Here is a 20,045-nt window from a genome sequence, read left to right on the forward strand (position 1 = left end):
CGTGTGCGAGGGGCTCGACACGTGCTGGAGGCGTGTGCGAGCCAGACACGCGTGTGCGGCGGGAGGGGGGGGGGTGTGCGCGTCGCGTGGGTCTCAGGGGGGTGTGTGTGACACACACGCGTGTGCCCCTCGCACGCGTGTCGCGCGGACGCCTCGCTCCCCTCCTCCCCCCTCCCCGGGCCTGGCAGCGGCCGCCGGTTGCCGTGGCAACGGCAAAGGATTCTGGGGGAAAACGGGCCCGATTCGGGGCCGGCTGTCGCACGGGGCGGGGGGGGCGGGGGGGGGGGGGCCTCGTGCGCGCACACGCGTGTTGCCGGCGCACACACGTGTTCCCCGGGCACACGCGCGTGCGCAATCCCGGGGCGCACGCACGCTCCGTGTCCACGCACACGCGTGTCCCCGGGGCACACACGCCCGCACACGCGTGTTCCTGGGGCACACACACCCTCGCACACGCGTGTTCCCGGTCCACACACACCCGCACACATGTGTCCCCGTTGCACACACACCCTCGCACACGCGTGTTCCCGGTGCACACACATGTTCCTTGTCCACACACCCTTGCACACGCGTGTCCCTGGTGCACACACACCCTCGCACACGTGTGTTCCCGGTGCCCACACGTGTTCCTTGTCCACACACCCTCGCACACGCGTGTTCCCGGTGCACACGCGAGTTCCTGGTGCACACACGCTCTCCCACACGCGTGTTCCCAGTGCACACACGTGTTCTGTCTCCACACACCCTCGCGCACGCCTGTTCCTGGCGCACACACGTGTTCCTGTTGCACACACACCCTCGCACACGCTTGTTCCCTGTCCGCACATACCTGCACACGCGTGTTCCCGGTGCACACGTGTGTTCCTGCTGCGCACACCCTCGCACACGCGTGTTCCCGGTGCACACACGCGTTCCCTGTCCACACACACTCTCGCACACGCGTGTTCCCGGTGCACACATGCGTATTCCCGGTGCACACACGCGTTCCCTGTCCACACACACCTGCACACGCGTGTTCCCGGTGCGCACACGTGTGTTCTGTCTCCACACACACCCTCACACACGCGTGTTCCTGGTGCAAACGCGTGTCCCCTCTCCACGCACTCTCGCACACGCGTGTTCCTGGTCCACACCCCCCCCCGCACACGCGTGTTCCCGGTGCCCCCCGACCCCCCCGTCCCCCCCCGTCGCCGTCACAACTGGTTCAAGGGTCCCCCAATGTCACGGTGCGGGGCCGGGGCTGGCGTGTCCCCGCGTGTCCCCGCGTGTGCGCGGCGTGTCCGTGTCCCCCCGTCCCATCCCCCCCCCCCGCTGCTTGTCCCCGCGGTGCCGCCGCCGCCGCCGTGTCCCCGTGTCCCCGTGTCCCCCCCCGGGACACGCTCCACTTCCCGGCGCCCGACAAAAATAACCCGACCCGGCCCCGGGGCTGACGCGCACACGCGTGTGCGAACCACGGGGGGGGACGGGACACGGAGGGGGACGGGACAGGGGGGTCGTGGGGGGGGACATGGGGGTCCTGGGGGGGGTCACCCGCCTTCTCCCCCCCCCCAAGACCACGTGATGGCGCAGGGGGACGCTGTGGCGTGTGTGCTCATACGTGTGCAAGCGTGGACACGCGTGTGGGTGGCGGGGGGGAGGAATCTGGGGGTCCGGGGTCGGGGGGGGGAAGTTCGAGGGGGGGGCTTCGGTGGTGCTGGGGGGGGGGTCACTTACCCCCCCCCCCCCCCCAGTTTCATCCTGGTGCCCCAAAGCCTCGCACGCCCCACGGGTGCACACGCGTGTGGGAGCGTGTGGATGCTCGGGGGGGTAATTTGGGGGTCCCGGGGGGGTACGTTGGGGGCTCTGGGGGGGTCCAGGGGTTTGGGGGGGGGGTCACTTACCCACCCCCCCCCCCCAGTATCATCCTGGTGCCCCAAAGGCTTGAACACCCCACGGGTGCACACGCGTGTGGGAGCGTGTGGATGCTCGGGGGGGGTAATTTGGGGGTCCGGGGGGGTCCGGGGGGGTAAGTTGGGGGTCGGGGGGGGGGTGGGGGGGTCACCCTCTGCCCCCCCCCCCCCCCAGCCCTGTGATGGTGGCAGGATGCCGCGCACGCCGGCCTCCAGCGAGGAGGAGGAGGGTCGGGGCTCCGAGTACCCCGAAGGCGATTCGGATTCGGGCAGTTCCCGCGAGGGCCCCCCCGGAACAAATCCCGGCCCCCCCCGGACACGGGGACCCCCCCGACCCCCCCCGGCCCCCGACGACACCCACTTCAGCATGATGGTCTTCCGCATCGGCATCCCCGACCTGCACCAGACGGTGAGCTGGGGGGGCGGGGGGGTGGTCCCCAAAAATATGTGGGGGGGGGGTCCTTAAAAAATAGGGGGGGTCTTTAAAAGATCGGGGGGGGGGCCAAAAAATGGGGGGGAGACCCAAAAAATTGGGGCTTCCCCCCCTCCCCCCCCAAAAAAAGGAGGGGTAGAAAAATGTGGGGGTGTCCCCCCCAAAATAGGGGGGGGTAATAAAAGGGGGGGGTCCTCAGAAATAGGGGGGGGTCTTTAAAATATCGGGGGGGGCCCCAAAAAATGGGGGGGAGACCCAAAAAATTGGGGTTTCCCCCCCTCCCCCCCAAAAAAACAAGGGTAGGAAAATGTGGGGGTGTCCCCCTAAAATGGGGGGGGGGGGATAAATGGGGGGGGTCCTCAGAAATAGGGGGGGGTCTTTAAAATATCGGGGGGGCCCCAAAAAATGGGGGGGAGACCCAAAAAATTGGGGTTTCCCCCCCTCCCCCCCAAAAAAACGAGGGTAGGGAAATGTGGAGGTGTCCCCCCCAAAATGGGGGGGGGGGGAATAAATGGGGGGGTCCTCAGAAATAGGGGGGGGGTCTTTAAAATATCGGGGGGGGGCCCAAAAAATGGGGGGGAGACCCAAAAAGTTGGGGTTTCCCCCCCTCCCCCCCAAAAAAAAGGAGGGGTAGAAAAATGTGGGGGTGTCCCCTCCAAAATAGGGGGGGTAATAAAAGGGGGGGGTCCTCAGAAATGGGGGGGGTCTTTAAAATATCGGGGGGGGGCCCAAAAAATGGGGGGGAGACCCAAAAAATTGGGGTTTCCCCCCCTCCCCCCCAAAAAAACGAGGGTAGGGAAATGTGGGGGTGTCCCCCCCAAAATGGGGGGGGGGGAATAAATGGGGGGGGGTCCTCAGAAATAGGGGGGGGTCTTTAAAATATCGGGGGGGGCCCCAAAAAATGGGGGGGAGACCCAAAAAATTGGGGTTTCCCCCCCTCCCCCCCAAAAAAACGAGGGTAGGGAAATGTGGAGGTGTCCCCCCCAAAATGGGGGGGGGGGAATAAATGGGGGGGTCCTCAGAAATAGGGGGGGGTCTTTAAAATATCGGGGGGGGGCCCAAAAAATGGGGGGGAGACCCAAAAATATGGGGTTTTCCCCCCCCTCCAAAAAAAAAAAGGGTGGTAAAAAATGTGGGGGTGTCCCCAAAAATAAGGGGGGGGGTCCCCAAAAAATCGGGGGGGGGGATCTGAAATGGGGGGGGGTTTGGGGGGGCCAGAAGTGCTGAGGGGTCACCCCAGGGGTGACGGGGGGGGGGGGTGTGTGCCCCTATTTTGGGGGTCCCCGCCCCCCAGAGATACTGGGGGGTCCCATAGCGGGGTGTCCCCCCCCCTCACCCCCCCCTTCCCCCCTCCCAGAGGTGCTGAGGGGTCACCCCAGGGGTCTTGGGGGGGGGGGGGGTGCGGGGGGGTAGTCGCCATTATGGGGGTCCCCCCACCCCAGGGGTGACGGGGGGGTCCCTATTATGGGGGTCTCTGACCCCAGGGGGTCCCTATTTTGGGGGTCCCTGCCCCCAGAGATACTGGGGGGGTCCCATAGCGGGGTGTCCCCCCCCCCCACTCCCCCGTTCCCCCCCCCCAGAGGTGCTGAGGGGTCACCCCAGGGGTCTTGGGGGTCCCCATTAAGGGGCTCCCACCCCAGGGGTGACGGGGGGGTCCCTATTTTGGGGGTCCCCGCCCCCAGGGGCGATGTGGGGTGGGGGGGGTGGTGTCCCATAGCGGGCTGACCCCCCCCCTCCCCCCCCCCCAAGAAGTCCTGAGGGGTCACCCCAGGGGTCTTGGGGGTCCCCATTGAGGGGGTCCCACCCCAGGGGTGACGGGGGGGGTCCCTATTATGGGGGTCTCTGCCCCCAGGGGGTCCCTATTTTGGGGGTCTGTGACCCCAGGGCGGATGGGGGAGGGGGTGGTGGTGTCCCATAGGGGGCTGACCCCCCCCTCCCCCCCCCCCAGAAGTCCTGAGGGGTCACCCCAGGGGTCTTGGGGGTCCCCATTGAGGGGGTCCCACCCCAGGGGTGACGGGGGGGGTCCCTATTATGGGGGTCTCCGCCCCCAGGGGGTCCCTATTTTGGGGGTCTGTGACCCCAGGGCGGATGGGGGAGGGGGTGGTGGTGTCCCATAGGGGGCTGACACCCCCCCCCCCCCCCCATATTTTTTCGCCCCCCCCCAGAAGTGCCTGCGCTTCGACCCGGGGGCGGCGGTGTGGGCGGCCAAGCAGCAGCTGCTCTGTGCCCTGACCGAGGGGCTCCACGACGGCCTCAACTACGGCCTCTTCCAGCCGGCGGCCGCCGGCCGCGACGCCAAATTCCTGGACGAGGAGCGGCCCCTGCGCGACTACCCCCAGAGCTTCGACCAGGGCGTGCCCTACCTCGAGGTGGGGGCGGGGCCGCGGGGGGGGGCGGGGGGGGGGGGAACACACACACACACACCCCCCACACACACACACAACCCCCCACCAAGGCTTGACCCCAATGGAGCTTTGGCCGAGGCGTGGAGAGCCTCGCGGTGGGCGTGGCCGAGGGGGTGGGCGTGGCCGAAGAGTGGGCGTGGCCGGGGAGGGTGGGGCCAAAGAGGACACACACCCCCACCCACCCTCCCATGAGTTGATTCGTGCCCAAGAGCTTTGGCCAAGGCGTGTCCTCGCTGAGGGTGGGCGTGGCCAGGGAGGGGGCGTGGCCTGAGAGTGGGCGTGGCCGGGGTGGGTGGGGCCAAAGAGGACACACACCCCCCACCCACCCCCCATGACTTGATTCGTGCCCAAGAGCTTTGGCCAAGGCATGTCCTAGCTCGGGGGGGGGGGGCGTGGCCTGTGGTGGGCGTGGCCGAAGAGTGGGCGTGGCCGGGGTGGGTGGGGCCAAAGAGGACACACCCCACCCCCCATGAGTTGATTCGCGCCCAAGAGCTTTGGCCAAGGCGTGTCCTAGTTCGGGGGGGGGGGCCCGGGGCGTGGCCAGGGAGGGGGCGTGGCCTGTGGTGGGCGTGGCCTGAGAGTGGGCGTGACCGAAGAGTGGGTGTGGTCGGGGTGGGTGGGGCCAAAGAGGACACCCCACCCCCCCCCAAACCACCCCCCATGAGTTGATTCGCACCCAAGAGCTTTGGCCAAGGCGTGTCCTCGCTCTGGGTGGGCGTGGCCAGGAAGGGGGCGTGGCCTGAGAGTGGGCGTGGCCGAGAGTGGGCGTGGCCGGGGTGGGGCCAAAGAGGACACACCCCACCCCCCATGACTTGATTCGTGCCCAAGAGCTTTGGCCAAGGCGTGTCCTAGTTCGGGGGGGAGGGGCGGGGCGTGGCCAGGGAGGGGGCGTGGCCTGAGAGTGGGCGTGGCCGGGGTGGGTGGGGCCAAAGAGGACACACCCCACCCCCCCACAATGACTTGACTCGTGCCCAAGAGCTTTGGCCAAGGCGTGTCCCCCCTAGCTCGGGGGGGGGGGCGTGGCCAGGGCGGGGGCGTGGCCTGGGGTGGGTGGGGCCAAAGAGGTGGCGGGGGGGGCTGGAGTAGGTGGGTGGGGTCCGGCCGGGCGGGGTCTGGGGGCGGGGAAACAAACACACACACACACCCCCCACGGCCTCCGGGCGTGGCCAGGGAGGGGGCGTGGCCTGGGGAGGGCGTGGTCACACGGTGGGCGGGGCCTGGGTGGGTGGGGTCCGGCTGGGTGGGGTCTGCGGGCGGGGACACCCCCCCCCCATTGGCCAGGGCGTGGCCTGCCTCGAGTCGGGCGTGGCCACGGGGGGGGGCGTGGCCGCGGAGTGACCTATTGCTGGGCGTGGCCACGGGGTGGGCGTGACCCGTAGGCGTGGCGTCCCCTGGGGGCGTGAGATGCCCCCCCTCCCCCCCGGGGCGTGTCCTCCCTCGAGGTGGGCGTGGCCTCGGAGCGGGCGTGGGGGGCGGGGCTTACGGGAGGGGCGTGGCCTGGGGGCTTGAATGGGGCGGCGGGGAGAGGAGAGGGGTCGGGTTTTGGCGGGAAGGGGCGTGTCCCCGGAGTGGGGCGGGGCGGGGGCGTGTCCCTCGGTGCGGGGAGAGGGGGGTGTGTCCCCGCTGACCCCGCCCACCCCCCCCCCCCCCCCCCCAGTTCCGGTACAAGACCCGGGTGTACAAACAGACCAACCTGGACGAGAAGCAGCTGGCCAAGCTCCACACCAAGGTGCGGCCCCCCCCGCCCCTCCCCTCCCCTCCCCCCCCGGCCACGCCCTCCAGACCACGCCCCTTTCCCCTCCAGGCCACGCCCCCCTTTCCCTGGCGCCCCCCCCCCCCCATTCCCCCGAGCACGGCTCCTTCCCTCCAGGCCACGCCCCCCGCTCCGTGGCCACGCCCCTCTCCCCCTCTAAGCACTCTCAGGCCACGCCCCCTCCCTCCAGACCACGCCCCCCCGCCTTTGAGACCACGCCCCCCTTTTCTTTCCAGGCCCCGCCCCCTGCTCCCCAGCCCCGCCCCCTCCCACCCGGCCCCGCGGTGTCACCCTGCCCCATGGCGGCCCCACGTCCCCCCGCGCCCCACGGTGTCCCCGTGTCCCCCCACACCCCACAGTGTCCCCACGCCCCTCGGTGTCCCCGTGTCCCCCCACGCCCCACAGTGTCCCCACGCCCCACGGTGTCCCCACGCCCCTCGGTGTCCCCACGCCCCACAGTGTCCCCGTGTCCCCCCACGCCCCACGGTGTCCCCACGCCCCTCAATGTCCCCATGTCCCCACACCCCGCGGTGGCCCCGTGCCCCTTGGTGTCCCCGTGTCCCCCCACGCCCCACGGTTTCCCCACGCCCCATGGTGTCCCCGTGTCCCCCTGCGCCCCTCGGTGTCCCCATGTCCCCATGCCCCTCGGTGTCCCCCCACGCCCCACGGTGTCCCCACACCCCTCAGTGTCCCCGTGTCCCCACACCCCGCGGTGGCCCCATGCCCCCCCACACCCCACGGTGTCCCCACGCCCCCACAACCCGCGGTGTCCCCGCGCCCCTCGGTGTCCCCCCACGCCCCATGGTGTCCCACGCCCCTCAGTGTCCCCGTGTCCCCCCACACCCCTCGGTGTCCCCATGTCCCCACGCCCCACAGTGTCCCCGTGTCCCCCCTCGGTGTCCCCATGTCCCCACGCCCCTCGGTGTCCCCGCGCCCCACACGTGCCTCTGTCCCCCTGTGCCCCCCCGGTGTCTCTGTTGTCCCCCCGTGTCCTCGTGTCCCTTAATGATGTCCCATGTCCCCCTGTCCCCGTGTCCCCGTCGGTGTCCTCATGTCCCCGTGTCCCCTGTCCCTGTTGGTGTCCCCTGTCCCTGAGGGTGTCCCTGTGTCCCCTGTTGGTGTCCCCATGTCCCCGTGTCCCCCTGTCCCTGACGGTGTCCCCGTGTCCCTGTCAGTGTCCCCGTCCCTGTTGGTGTCCCTGTCCCCAACGGTGTCCCCATGTCCCCTGTCCCCGACGGTGTCCCTGTCGGTGTCCCTGTCAGTGTCCCCATGTCCCCATGTCCCCCATCCCTGTTGGTGTCCCCATGTCCCCAGTGGTGTCCCTGTTCCTGTCGGTGTCCTCATGTCCCCGTGTCCCCGTGTCCCTGTGTCCCCTGTCCCTGTTGGTGTCCCCATCCCTGTTCGTGTCCCCGTGTCCCCGTCCCTGTCGGTGTCCCCTGTCCCTGTCCCCAACGCTGTCCCTGTTCCTGTCGGTGTCCCCGTGTCCCCTTGTCCCCTGTCCCTGTTGGTGTCCCTGTGTCCCTGTCCCTGTCCTCGATGGTGTCCCCGTCCCTGTCAGTGTCCCCTGTCCCCAACGGTGTCTCTCTTCCTGTCGGTGTCCCTGTGTCCCCATGTTCCCCTGTCCCTGTCGGTGTCCCCGTGTCCTCGTGTCCCTGTCTCCAATGGTGTCCCTGTCCCTGTTGGTGTCCCTGTGTCCCTGTGTTCCTGTCCCCGACGGTGTCCCCGTGTCCCCTGTCCCTGTCCCTGATGGTGTCCCCGACCCTGTCAGTGTCCCCTGTCCCCAATGGTGTCCCCGTCCCTCTCGGTGTCCCCGTGTCCCCGTGTCCCCTGTCCCTGTCGGTGTCCCTGTGTCCTCGTGTCCCTGTCCCTGATGGTGTCCCCGTGTCCCCTGTCCCTGTCGGTGTCCCCTGTCCCTGTCCCCGATGTTGTCCCCGTCCCTGTCGGTGTCCCATGTCCCTGTGTCTCTGTCCCCGTGTCCCTGTCCCCGATGGTGTCCCCGTCCCTGTCAGTGTCCCCATGTCCTCGTGTCTGTGTCCCTGATGGTGTCCCTGTCCCTCTCGGTGTCCCCGTGTCCCCGTGTCCCTGTCGGTGTCCCTGGTCCCTGTCCCTCTCGGTGTCCCCGTGTCCCCGTGTCCCCTGTCCCTCTCGGTGTCCCCGTGTCCCTGTCCCCGATGGTGTCCCCGTCCCTCTCGGTGTCCCCGTGTCCCCGTGTCCCCTGTCCCTCTCGGTGTCCCCGTGTCCCTGTCCCCGATGGTGTCCCCGTCCCTCTCGGTGTCCCCCGTCCCCGTCCCCATCCCCGACGGTGTCCCTGTCCCCAGACGGGGCTGCGGAAGTTCCTGGACTACGTGCAGCACGGCTCGGCCGAGAAGGTGGCCCGGCTGCTGGATCGGGGGCTGGACCCCAACTACCACGACTCCGACTCGGGGGGTGAGGCACCCCCGACCCCCCCCCGCCACCCCCCGGGACACCCCCCGACCCCCCCCGGCACCCCCCGGCACCCCCCCTGACCCCTGGGGACCACCCTGACCCCTGGGACCCACCCGAGCCCCCCTGCCCCTTGGGGACCCCCCCGACCCCCTGGGACCCCCCCGACCCCCCCTGACCCTTGGGGACCCCCCCGACCCCCTGGGACCCCCCCCGACCCCTGGGACCCCCCCGACCCTCTGGGACCCCCCCTGACCCTTGGGGACTCCCCTGACTCCTGGGACCACCCCCCCCCGACCCCCTGGGACCCCCCCGACCCCCCTGACCCCCCCCCGGACCCCCCTGACCCCCTGGGACCCCCCCGACCCCCCCCAACGCCTGGGGACCACCCTGACCCTCTGGGACCCCCCCCCGACCCTTCAGGACCCCCCCGACCCCCCCTGACCCCCCCGGGACCCGCCTGACCCCCTGGGACCCCTCCAACCCCCCGGGACACCCCCACCCCCCCCCGACCCTTGGGGACCCCCCGTGACCCCTGTGACCCCCCCGATCCCTGTGACCCCCCCCCGACACTTGGGGACCCCCCCCACCCCTGGGGACCCCTCCGACCCCCTGGGACACCCCCAACCCCCCCCGACCCTTGGGGACCCCCCCTGACCCCCTGGGGACCCCCCCTGACCCCTCTGGGACCCCCCCCCCGACCCTTGGGGACCCCCCTGACCCCTGTGACCCCCCCGATCCCTGGGACCCCCTCCGACCCTTGTGGACCCCCCCCCACCCCTGGGGACCCCCCCCGACCCCGGTGTCACACCCTGGGGTGGCCCTGACACCCTGGGTGACACCCCCCCCCCCGGGACCCCCGGTGACCCCCCCCGTGTCCCCAGAGTCACCCCCGGGGCAGCCCTGAGCCACCCCCTGGTGCCCCCCCCCCCCCCGATGGCCCCACTGTCCCCAGAGCTCCCCCATGGCCCCAGAGACCCCCATGGCCCCCCCTGTCACCCTGTGCCCCCCCCGTGTCCCCATAGACACCGTGTCCCCAGAAACCCCCATGGCCCCATGTCCCCCCGTGTCCCCATAGACCCCCATGTGTCCCCCGTGTCCCCCATGTCCCCATGTCCCTCCATCTCCCCATAGACCTCCATGACCCCATAGACCCCCCTTGCCCCTCCATGTCCCCCATGTCCCCATGTCCCCCCATGTCTCCATAGACCCCCATGTGTCCCCTGTGTCCCCCATGTCCCCATGTCCCTCCATCTCCCCATAGACCTCCATGACCTCATAGACCCCTCCTTGCCCCTCCATGTCCCCATAGACCCCCATGTGTCCCCCATGTCTCCATGTCCCCATAGACCCCCATGACCCCATAGACCCCCCTTGCCCCTCCATGTCCCCCATGTCCCCATGTCCCTCCATGTCCCCATAGACTCCCATGACCCCATAGACCCCCCCTTGCCCCTCCATGTCCCCCATGTCCCCATGGCCCCCCGTGTCCCCGTGTCCCCATAGACCTCCATGACCCCATAGACCCCCCTTGCCCCTCCATGTCCCCCATGTCCCCATGTCCCCCCATGTCTCCATAGACCCCCATGTGTCCCCCGTGTCCCCCATGTCCCCATGTCCCTCCATGTCCCCATAGACCTCCATGACCTCATAGACCCCTCCTTGCCCCTCCATGTCCCCATAGACCCCCATGTGTCCCCCATGTCTCCATGTCCCCATAGACCCCCATGACCCCATAGACCCCCCTTGCCCCTCCATGTCCCCCATGTCCCCATGTCCCTCCATGTCCCCATAGACTCCCATGACCCCATAGACCCCCCCTTGCCCCTCCATGTCCCCCATGTCCCCATGGCCCCCCGTGTCCCCGTGTCCCCATAGACCTCCATGACCCCATAGACCCCCCTTGCCCCTCCATGTCCCCCATGTCCCCATGTCCCCCCATGTCTCCATAGACCCCCATGTGTCCCCCGTGTCCCCCATGTCCCCATGTCCCTCCATGTCCCCATAGACCTCCATGACCTCATAGACCCCTCCTTGCCCCTCCATGTCCCCATAGACCCCCATGTGTCCCCCATGTCTCCATGTCCCCATAGACCTCCATGACCCCATAGACCCCCCTTGCCCCTCCATGTCCCCCATGTCCCCATGTCCCCCCATGTCTCCATAGACTCCCATGACCCCATGTCCCCCCATGTCCCCCATGTCCCCCATGTCCCCCTGTATCTCCATGTCCCTATAGACCCCCATGTGTCCCCCATATCTCCATGTCCCCCCATGTCCCCCCATGTCCCCATAGACCCCCATGTGTCCCCCATGTCCCTCCATGTCCCCATAGACCTCCATGACCCCATAGACCCCCCCTTGCCCCTCCATGTCCCCCATGTCCCCATAGACCCCCATGTCCCTCCATGTCCCCCATGTCCCCCTGTATCTCCATGTCCCCACAGACCCCCATGTGTCCCCCATGTCCCCATGTCCCTCCATGTCCCCATAGACCACCATGACCCCATAGACCCCCCTTGCCCCTCCATGCCCCCCACGTCCCCATAGACCCCCACGTCCCCGTGTGCCCCCACGTCCCCATGGCCCCTCACGTCCCCGTGTCCCCCCGTGCCACCCGCTGTCCCCGTGTCCCCAGAGACGCCGCTGACGCTGGCGGCGCAGCGGGAGGGCCCGGGGGAGGTGGAGATCATCCGCCTGCTCTGCCTGGGGGGGGCCCACCTCGACTTCCGCGCCCGCGACGGGGCCACCGCGCTGCACCGCGCCGTCTGCACCCGCCGCTACCCCGCCCTGCTGGTACCGGGGCACCCGGGGGTGGGGGGCACCCGTGGGGGTGGGGGGACCCATGGGCGGGGGGGGGAGGAACCGTGGGGGTCACCCATGGAGGGGCGGGGGGGACCCGCTGCTCCCGACGCTGCTGGTACAGGGGGGCACCCAGGGGTGGGGGGCACCCATGGGGGTGGGGGGACCCTGTGGTGGGGGGGTTGGGGGTCCATGGGGGGCACCCACGGTGGGGGGCGGGGGGAGGGGGGTGTCTCCCATGGGTGCTGTTGGGGGGTGCTGTGGGTCCCATGGGTGCTGTGAGGGGGGGTGATGGGTCCCGTAGGTGCTGTGGGTCCCATGGGTGCTGTGGGGGGGGTGATGGGTCCCATGGGGGATGATGGGTCCCATGGGTGCTGTTGGGGGGGTGATGTATCCCATGAGTGCTGTGGGTCCCCCATGGGTGCTGTGGGGGGCTGTGATGGGTCCCATGGGTGCTGTTGGGGGGGTGATGGGTCCCGTGGGTGCTGTGGGTCCCATGGGTGCTGTTGGGGGGGGTGATGGGTCCCATGGGTGCTCTGGGGGGGGTGATGGGTCCTGTGGGTGCTGTGGGTCCCCTGTGGGTGCTGTGGGGTCTATGTGTCCCCCATGGGAGCTGTTGTGGGGGGTGATGGGTCCCATGGGGGGTGATGGGGGTGTGATGGGTCCCATGGGTGTTGTGGGTCCCATGGGTGCTGTGGGTCCCATGGGTGCTGTTGGGGGGGGCGATGGGTCCTGTGGGTGCTGGGGGTCCCCCATAGGTGCTGGGGAGGGGGTGTGATGGGTCCCATGGGTGCTGTTGGGGGGGGGTGATGGAGCCCATGGGTGCTGTGTGTCCCCCATGGGTGCTGGGGGGGGGTGATGGGTCCTGTGGGTGCTGTGGGTCCCCCATGGGTGCTGTGGGGGGCTGTGATGGGTCCCATGGGTGCTGTGGGTCCCATGGGTGCTGTTGGGGGGGTGATGGGTCCCGTGGGTGCTGTGGGTCGCCCATGGGTGCTGTGTGTCCCCCCCCCGCCCCCGGCAGGCGCTGCTGGACCTGGGGGGGTCCCCGAACTACAAGGACCGGCGGGGGCTGACGCCGCTCTACCACACGGCCATGGTGGGGGGCGACCCCCGCTGCTGCGAGCTCCTGCTCTTCCACCGCGCCACCATCGGCACCGTCGACGAGAACGGCTGGCAGGAGATCCACCAGGTACCTGCCACCATGGCACCCTGTCACCGTGTCACCGTGTCACCCGGTCACTGCATCACCGTGTCACCATGGTCCCGCGGTTCCCCATCCCCATGTCCCACATCAACTCCATCGACGAGAACAGCCGGCAGGAGAGCCACCAGGTAGCTGTCACCGTGTCACCATGTCACCACATCACCCTGTCACCGTGTCACCGTGTCACCATGTCACCCGGTCACCACATCACTGTGTCACCATGGTCCCGCGGTTCCCCATCCCCATGTCCCACATCAACTCCATCAACGAGAACAGCCGGCAGGAGATCCACCAGGTAGCTGTCACCCTGTCACCGTGTCACCACATCACCCGGTCACCGTGTCACCGTGTCACCATGTCACCCGGTCACCACATCACCGTGTCACCATGGTCCCGCGGTTCCCCATCCCCATGTCCCACATCAACTCCATCGACGAGAACGGCTGGCAGGAGAGCCACCAGGTACCTGCCACCCTGTCACCGTGTCACCGTGTCACCACATCACCCTGTCACTGTGTCACCCGGTCATCACATCACCCTGTCACCCTGTCACCATGGTCCCATGGTTCCCCATCCCCATGTCCCACATCAACTCCATCGACGAGAACAGCCGGCAGGAGAGCCACCAGGTAGCTGTCACCCTGTCACCGTGTCACCACATCACCCGGTCACTGTGTCACCGTGTCACCATGTCACCCGGTCACCACATCACTGTGTCACCATGGTCCCGTGGTTCCCCATCCCCATGTCCCACATCAACTCCATCGATGAGAACAGCCGGCAGGAGAGCCACCAGGTAGCTGTCACCCTGTCACCGTGTCACCACATCACCCGGTCACCGTGTCACCGTGTCACCATGTCACCCGGTCACCACATCACTGTGTCACCATGGTCCCGTGGTTCCCCATCCCCATGTCCCACATCAACTCCATCGACGAGAAGGGCTGGAAGGAGAGCCACCAGGTACCTGTCACCCTGTCACCATGTCACCGTGTCACTGTGTCACCGTGTCACCCGGTCACCACATCACTGTGTCACCATGGTCCCATGGTTCCCCATCCCCATGTCCCACATCAACTCCATCAACGAGAAGGGCTGGCAGGAGAGCCACCAGGTACCTGTCACCCTGTCACCGTGTCACCGTGTCACTGTGTCACCGTGTCACCCGGTTCCCACATCACCGTGTCACCATGGTCCCATGGTTCCCCATCCCCATGTCCCACATCAACTCCATCGACGAAAACGGCTGGCAGGGGAGCCACCAGGTACCTGCCACCCTGTCACCATGTCACCGTGTCACCACATCACCCTGTCACTGTGTCACCCGGTCACCATGGTCTGATGGTTCCCCATCCCCATGTCCCACATCAACTCCATCGACGAAAACGGCTGGCAGGAGAGCCACCAGGTAGCTGTCACCCTGTCACCGTGTCACCACATCACCCGGTCACCGTGTCACCGTGTCACCATGTCACCCGGTCACCACATCACCGTGTCACCATGGTCCCATGGTTCCCCATCCCCATGTCCCACATCAACTCCATCGACGAGAACGGCTGGCAGGAGAGCCACCAGGTACCTGCCACCGTGTCACCGTGTCACCACATCACCCTGTCACCGTGTCACCCGGTCACCACATCACCCTGTCACCCTGTCACCATGGTCCCATGGTTCCCCATCCCCATGTCCCACATCAACTCCATCGATGAGAACAGCCAGCAGGAGAGCCACCAGGTAGCTGTCACCCTGTCATCATGTCACCCTGTCACCATGTCACCGTGTCACCACATCACCGTGTCACCGTGTCACCATGGTCCCACAGCCCTCCATCCCCATGTCCCACATCAGCACTATCAATGAGAACAGCCGGCAGGAGATCCATCAGGTACCTGCCACCCTGTCACCCTGTCACCGTGTCACCATGTCACCACATCACCCTGTCACCATGTCACTGTGTCACTGTCACCGTGTCACCGTGGCCCCCCAACCCCCCTGTCCCACATCAACTCCATGGACGAGAACAGCCGGCAGGAGAGGCACCAGGTACCTGTCACCGTGTCACCGTGTCACCACGGTCCCACAGACCCCCGTCCCCGCCCCCTCGTGGCCCCGTGGCCCCACGTCACCGGGTGTCACCAGGTCCCCGTGCCCCCAGGTCACTGCATCACCGTGTCACCGCGTCGTCCTGTCACTGTGTCACCCTGTTGCCACGTCACCTCATCACCGCGTCGCCATGTCACCGTGGCCACCTGTCCCAGGGCCCTGCAGCCCCGTGTCCCCATGTCACTGTGTCACCATGTCACCACATCGTTGTGTCACCGTGTCACCATGGCCACCTGTCCCCTGGCGCTACAGCCCCAGGGCCCCGTGTCACCGTGTCACTGGGTCACCGTGTCACCATGGCCACAGGGCCCCGTGTCACTGTGTCACCATGTCACCACATCACCATGTCACTGGGTCACCATGGCCACGGGACCCCATGTCACCGTGTCACTGGGTCACCAGGTCACCGGGTCACCATGTCACCATGGCTTCCTGTCCCATGGCCCCAGGACACCGTGTCACTGTGTCACCATGTCACCGTGTCACCACATCACCGTGTCACCCGGTCACTGCATCACCGTGTCACCGTGACCCCCTGTCCCACAGCCCCGTGTCCCCACAGCCCCGTGTCCCCATGGCCCCGTGTCCCTGGGTCCCCATTGTCCCATGTCCCCCCATCCCCATGGTCCCGTGTCACCGTGCCCCCTTGTCCCCTGTCCCCATGGACCGAGGTGTCTGCCTGTCCCTGTGTCCCCGTGTCCCAGTGTCCCCTGTCCCCAGGCGTGCCAGCCCGTGTCCCCATGTCCCTGTCCCTGTCCCCATGTCCCCTGTCCCCATGTCCCTGTCCCTGTCGCCATGTCCCTGTCCCTGTCCCCAGGCATGCCAGTCCCTGTCCCCATGTCCCCATGTCCCTATCCCTGTCCCCAGACGTGCCAGCCTGTGTCCCCATGTCCCTGTCCCTTTCCCCATGTCCCCGTCCCTGTCCCCAGGCATGCCAACCCGTGTCCCTGTGTCCCCATGTCCATGTCCCCATGCCCCCATGTCCATGTCCCCATGTCCCCAGGCATGCCAGCCCGTGTCCCCATGTCCCCGTCCCCATGTCCATGTCCCCGTCCCCATGTCCCTGTCCCCATGTCCCCAGACGTGCCAGCCCCTGTCCCCATGTCCCCGTCCCCATGTCCATGTCCCCGTGTCCCCAGGTGTGCCAGCCCGTGTCCCCATGTCCCCATGTCCCCATGTCCCCGTGTCCCCAGGCGTGCCAGCCCGTGTCCCCATGTCCCCGTGTCCCCATGTCCCCGTGTCCCCTGTCCCCAGGCGTGCCAGCCCGTGTCCCCATGTCCCTGTCCCCATGTCCCCGTGTCCCCTGTCCCCAGGCGTGCCAGCCCGTGTCCCCATGTCCCTGTCCCCATGTCCCCGTGTCCCCTGTCCCCAGGCGTGCCAGCCCGTGTCCCCATGTCCCCATGTCCCCGTGTCCCCATGTCCCCGTGTCCCCTGTCCCCAGGCGTGCCAGCCCGTGTCCCCATGTCCCCGTGTCCCCGTGTCCCCATGTCCCCGTGTCCCCTGTCCCCAGGCGTGCCAGCCCGTGTCCCCATGTCCCCATGTCCCCGTGTCCCCATGTCCATGTCCCCTGTCCCCAGGCATGCCAGCCCGTGTCCCCATGTCCCCGTGTCCCCATGTCCCCATGTCCCCGTGTCCCCATGTCCATGTCCCCTGTCCCCAGGCGTGCCAGCCCGTGTCCCCATGTCCCCATGTCCCCGTGTCCCCTGTCCCCAGGCGTGCCAGCCCGTGTCCCCATGTCCCCGTGTCCCCATGTCCCCGTGTCCCCTGTCCCCAGGCGTGCCAGCCCGTGTCCCCATGTCCCCATGTCCCCGTGTCCCCTGTCCCCAGGCGTGCCAGCCCGTGTCCCCATGTCCCCGTGTCCCCATGTCCCCATGTCCCTGTCCCCATGTCCCCATGTCCCCTGTCCCCAGGCGTGCCAGCCCGTGTCCCCATGTCCCCATGTCCGTGTCCCCTGTCCCCAGGCGTGCCAGCCCGTGTCCCCATGTCCCCATGTCCCCATGTCCCCATGTCCCCATGTCCCCTGTCCCCAGGCGTGCCAGCCCGTGTCCCCATGTCCCCATGTCCCCGTGTCCCCATGTCCCCGTGTCCCCGTGTCCCCATGTCCCCATGTCCCCGTGTCCCCTGTCCCCAGGCGTGCCAGCCCGTGTCCCCATGTCCCCATGTCCCCGTGTCCCCTGTCCCCAGGCGTGCCAGCCCGTGTCCCCATGTCCCCGTGTCCCCATGTCCCCGTGTCCCCTGTCCCCAGGCGTGCCAGCCCGTGTCCCCATGTCCCCGTGTCCCCATGTCCATGTCCCCTGTCCCCAGGCGTGCCAGCCCGTGTCCCCATGTCCCCATGTCCCTGTCCCCATGTCCCCGTGTCCCCTGTCCCCAGGCGTGCCAGCCCGTGTCCCCATGTCCCCGTGTCCCTGTGTCCCCATGTCCCCATGTCCCCATGTCCCCGTGTCCCCAGCGTGCCAGCCCGTGTCCCCATGTCCCCATGTCCGTGTCCCCTGTCCCCAGGCGTGCCAGCCCGTGTCCCCATGTCCCCATGTCCCCGTGTCCCCATGTCCCCGTGTCCCCGTGTCCCCATGTCCCCATGTCCCCGTGTCCCCTGTCCCCAGGCGTGCCAGCCCGTGTCCCCATGTCCCCATGTCCCCATGTCCCCATGTCCCTGTCCCCATGTCCCCGTGTCCCTGTCCCCCCCAGGCGTGCCAGCCCGTGTCCCCATGTCCCCCTGTCCCCATGTCCCCATGTCCCCTGTCCCCAGGCGTGCCAGCCCGTGTCCCCATGTCCCCATGTCCCCGTGTCCCCATGTCCCCGTGTCCCCGTGTCCCCATGTCCCCATGTCCCCGTGTCCCCTGTCCCCAGGCGTGCCAGCCCGTGTCCCCATGTCCCCATGTCCCCGTGTCCCCTGTCCCCAGGCGTGCCAGCCCGTGTCCCCATGTCCCCGTGTCCCCATGTCCCCGTGTCCCCTGTCCCCAGGCGTGCCAGCCCGTGTCCCCATGTCCCCGTGTCCCCATGTCCATGTCCCCTGTCCCCAGGCGTGCCAGCCCGTGTCCCCATGTCCCCATGTCCCTGTCCCCATGTCCCCGTGTCCCCTGTCCCCAGGCGTGCCAGCCCGTGTCCCCATGTCCCCGTGTCCCCGTGTCCCCATGTCCCCATGTCCCCATGTCCCCGTGTCCCCTGTCCCCAGGCGTGCCAGCCCGTGTCCCCATGTCCCCATGTCCGTGTCCCCTGTCCCCAGGCGTGCCAGCCCGTGTCCCCATGTCCCCATGTCCATGTCCCCTGTCCCCAGGCATGCCAGCCCGTGTCCCCATGTCCCCGTGTCCCCATGTCCCCATGTCCCCGTGTCCCCATGTCCATGTCCCCTGTCCCCAGGCGTGCCAGCCCGTGTCCCCATGTCCCCATGTCCCCGTGTCCCCATGTCCCCGTGTCCCCGTGTCCCCTGTCCCCAGGCGTGCCAGCCCGTGTCCCCATGTCCCCATGTCCCCGTGTCCCCTGTCCCCAGGCGTGCCAGCCCGTGTCCCCATGTCCCCATGTCCCCATGTCCCTGTCCCCGTGTCCCCTGTCCCCAGGCGTGCCAGCCCGTGTCCCCATGTCCCTGTCCCCGTGTCCCCTGTCCCCAGGCGTGCCAGCCCTTGTCCCCATGTCCCTGTCCCCGTGTCCCCTGTCCCCAGGCGTGCCAGCACGGCCACTCGCAGCACCTGGAGCATTTGCTGTTCTATGGGGCGGAGGCGGCGGCGCAGAACGCGTCCGGGAACACGGCGCTGCACATCTGCGCCCTCTACAACAAGGTGGGGACACGGGGGGGGACACGGGGACACGGGGGGGGGGGGACACACACGGGGAGCCGGGGGGGGGTGGGGGCGGGTGCCAGGGGGCCAGCGGCGATGTCCCCGCGGGTGTCCCCAGGAGAGCTGCGCCCGCATCCTGCTCTACCGCGGGGCCAACAAGGAGGTGAAGAACAACAGCGGGCAGACGCCATTCCAGGTGGGCTGGGGACAGGGGGGGACAGCGGGGACATGGGGGGACATGGGGGGGACAGGGGACATGGGGACATCGGGGGGGACAGGGGACATGGGGGGGGAAATGGGGGGGACAGGGGACATGGGGGGGACAGGGGACATGGGGGCATCAGGGCGGACATGGGGGGGACAGGGGATGGGGGGGGGCAGACGCCATTCCAGGTGGGCTGGGGACAGGGGGGGACGGGGGGGACATGGGGGGGACATGGAGGGGGACATGGGGGGGACAGGGGACATGGGGGCATCAGGGCGGACATGGGGGGGACAGGGGATGGGGGGGGGGCAGACGCCATTCCAGGTGGGCTGGGGACAGCGGGGGGACAGGGGGGGACATGGGGGGGACATGGGGGGGACAGGGGACATGGGGACATCGGCGGGGACAGGGGACATGGGGGGACATGGGGGGGACAGGGGACGTGGGGGGGGACATGGGGGGACATCGGGGGGACATGGGGGGGACAGGGGGTATGGGGGGGCAGACGCCATTCCAGGTGGGATGGGGACATCGCGGGGGACATCTGGGGGGACAGGGGACATGAGGACATTGGGGGGGGCAGGTGACATGGGGGGACATGGTGGGGACATGGGGACATGGGGGGGGCAGGGGACATGGGGGGGACAGGGGATATGGGGGGGCAGACGCCATTCCAGGTGGGCTGGGGACATCGGGGGGACAGGGGACATGGGGGGGGACATGGGGGGGACAGGGGACATGGGGACATCGGGGGGGACAGGGGACATGGGGGGGACAGGGGACGTGGGGGGGACAGGGGATGTGGGGGGGCAGACGCCATTCCAGGTGGGCTGGGGACATCGGGGGGACATGGGGGGGACAGGGGGTATGGGGGGGGCAGGGGACATCGGGGGGTACAGGGGACATGGGGGGGACATGGGGGGGACAGGGGACATGGGGGGGACATCGGGGGGGACAGGGGACTTGGGGAACACGGGAGGGGGCAGGGGACATGGGGGGGGACATCGGGGGACATGGGGGGTACAGGGGATATGGGGACATCGGGGGGGACATG

At 68.6% G+C, this 20,045-nt stretch overlaps 1 protein-coding gene across 1 annotated transcript; it reads left to right on the forward strand.

Moving 5' to 3' along the window:
• Window positions 1-2,064: 2,064 nt before the first annotated feature.
• On the forward strand, window positions 2,065-18,982 carry LOC134509351 (SH3 and multiple ankyrin repeat domains protein 1-like; the record flags this gene model as incomplete). Its single annotated transcript, XM_063321832.1, has 8 exons — window positions 2,065-2,298; window positions 4,488-4,691; window positions 6,385-6,456; window positions 8,799-8,907; window positions 11,543-11,700; window positions 12,728-12,895; window positions 18,670-18,786; window positions 18,905-18,982. Coding segments are annotated over exons 1-8 (1,122 nt in total), but the record flags the coding sequence as incomplete, so codon positions are not given.
• Window positions 18,983-20,045: the final 1,063 nt, after the last annotated feature.

Source organism: Chroicocephalus ridibundus, unplaced genomic scaffold, assembly GCF_963924245.1.
Source record: "Chroicocephalus ridibundus unplaced genomic scaffold, bChrRid1.1 SCAFFOLD_741, whole genome shotgun sequence".
Taxonomy (NCBI): Eukaryota; Metazoa; Chordata; class Aves; order Charadriiformes; family Laridae; genus Chroicocephalus; species Chroicocephalus ridibundus.